We start from the raw sequence: 2,144 nt of genomic DNA, 5'->3' as shown, positions 1-2,144 counted from the left end.
GTGCTGAGCAGCACAACAGCTGTCCTCCCAAGTGCCTCTACATAGAAGTAGACCTAGGTATAACAACTCTTCYTGCCACTTCTGCCACTTTTTCTTTGCCTTGATTTCACTTGTCTGTAATAGGATGAATTTGCTTTTCTCTGACCACCAGGATTGTTCTGGGAAATGGTGAAATTAAGTGTGGTATCAAGGACCAGTGGGAAGAGTGTGAGACTTGTAACTGTTGAAGCATTGTACTTTTCTTTCATGGAAAAATGGATGTCTAGTACTTAGCACTTCCATGATGCTGTATATTCTCAGTGTCACTGAAAAAAACTCKAATTCATCCTTACAACAGCCCCAGTGAGATATGGGAATCAAGAATAGTGAAAAAGGAAGAACATTTGGTCTGACTGAAGCTGATGAAGTTCCTACTGGAAGCTTATTTCTGGTAAATGCTTCCCTGCCATGCTTTGCACTATTCACTGATCTMGTAATGCTAGAATAAAGAGCAGGACTTTCCAGGGAAAACGAGGACCGGAATATTAAGCAGGGAGAAATCCTTGCTGAGCGTAGTTAACTCGATCGTCCTTGCAGGCTTCTACCTGCTTTCCGCTCGGCTCCCCGACGAGGCGTGCGCCTGCGTTGAGAGGCAGCCCTTGCGCTGCTCGCCGCCGTCCTCGCCGCGCCGCCCGCTCAGCCTCTCGCGGGGAGCCGAGCGAGCCCGCCCCGAGCTCGGGGGCGGCGGGGCGGGGGCTGCGCGGGCGCCGGGCGGGAGCCGCCTCTGGCGCACACTTGTCCTTGGCGGCGGCGCGGGGGCAGCTGCCCCGCGATGCCGGCGCGGCGGCTCCTGGCGGCGGCGCCGTCGGGCAGGGCGCTGGCGCTGCTGGTGCCGCTGTGGCTGTGCGCGGCGCCCGGCGGCGCGGCGCCCGTGTACAACCTCAGCCTGGCGGTGGACGAGGGGCTGCCGGCGGGGACGCCGGTGGGGGACATCCGCGCGGGGCTGCCGCCGGGCGCGGCGGAGCCGGGCGGCTTCCTGCTGTCGGAGGGGAGCGGCGAGTCGGCGGTGCTGGCGGACTTCCACGTGCACACGGACACGGGCATCATCCGCACGGCGCGGCGGCTGGACCGGGAGCGCCGGGCGCGCTACAGCTTCGTGGCGGCCACGCTGCGCGGCGAGATGGTGCAGGTGGAGATCGCGGTCACGGACGTGAACGACCACCCGCCGCGCTTCCCGCGGGACCGGCTGCAGCTCAACATCTCCGAGCTCGCCCCGCCCGGCACCGCCTTCCGCCTCCCGGGCGCCCGCGACCCCGACGCCGGCCGCTTCGGCACCCAGGGCTACACGCTGCTGGCGGAGGGCGCCGCGGAGGAGCCGCCGCTCTTCGAGCTGCGCTACGCGCGGCCGGCGCCGGGCGCGCGGCCGGAGCCGCTGGACCTGGTGCTGCTGCGGCGGCTCGACCGCGAGCGGGCGGACGCGCACGCGCTGCTGGTGGAGGCGTGGGACGGCGGCAGCCCGCGGCGGCGCGGCCGCCTGCGGGTGTCGGTGCGGGTGCTGGACGAGAACGACAACGCGCCCGCCTTCGGGCGCGCCGAGTACCGGGCGCGGCTGCGGGAGGACGCGCCGCCGGGCACCGCCGTGTGCCGCCTGCAGGCCACCGACCCCGACCTGGGCGCCAACGGCGAGGTGCGCTACGCCGTCAACCGCCGGCAGAGCGACCCCGACGGCTACTTCGCGGTGGAGGAGCGCAGCGGCGTGCTGCGGCTCCGCCGGCCGCTGGACCGCGAGGCGCGGGCCCTGCACCGCCTCGTCGTGGAGGCGCGGGACGGCGGCGCCCAGCCCGAGGTCTCCAGCGCCCTCGTCTCCGTGGCCGTGCTGGACGTGAACGACAACCGCCCCGCCATCCGCCTGCTCTACCTCACCGAGAGCGGCGGCCCGCGCGTCTCCGAGGGCGCCCGGCCCGGCGACTACGTGGCGCGCGTCTCCGTGTCGGACGCCGACGAGGGCGCCGAGGCGGGCGGCGGCGTGGCGCTGGCGCTGCGCGGCGGCGACGGCGCCTTCGCGTTGCGGCCGGCCGGCGCCGGCGTCTTCTTCCTCTGCGTGGCGGCGCCGCTGGACCGCGAGAGCCGCGACCTCTACGAGCTGCGGCTGCTGGCCACGGACG

The 2,144-nt window shown here is 69.2% G+C and overlaps 1 protein-coding gene across 1 annotated transcript in view; it reads left to right on the top strand.

Annotated features, from left to right (window-relative positions):
• The first annotated feature begins 349 nt into the window (after positions 1-349).
• Positions 350-2,144, top strand: part of LOC146598264 (protocadherin-23-like) — a 90,587-nt gene continuing 88,792 nt past the window's right edge. Inside the window, 3 exon segments of the mRNA XM_085300675.1 lie at positions 350-430; positions 483-860; positions 863-2,143. Coding sequence (XP_085156801.1) covers positions 350-430; positions 483-860; positions 863-2,143 — 1,740 coding nt within the window.

The sequence above is a fragment of the Rhea americana genome, unplaced genomic scaffold (assembly GCF_003343005.1).
Source record: "Rhea americana isolate MKP2758 unplaced genomic scaffold, rheAme1 scaffold_167, whole genome shotgun sequence".
NCBI lineage: Eukaryota > Metazoa > Chordata > Aves > Rheiformes > Rheidae > Rhea > Rhea americana.
This window is presented reverse-complemented; position numbering and strand designations above follow the sequence as displayed.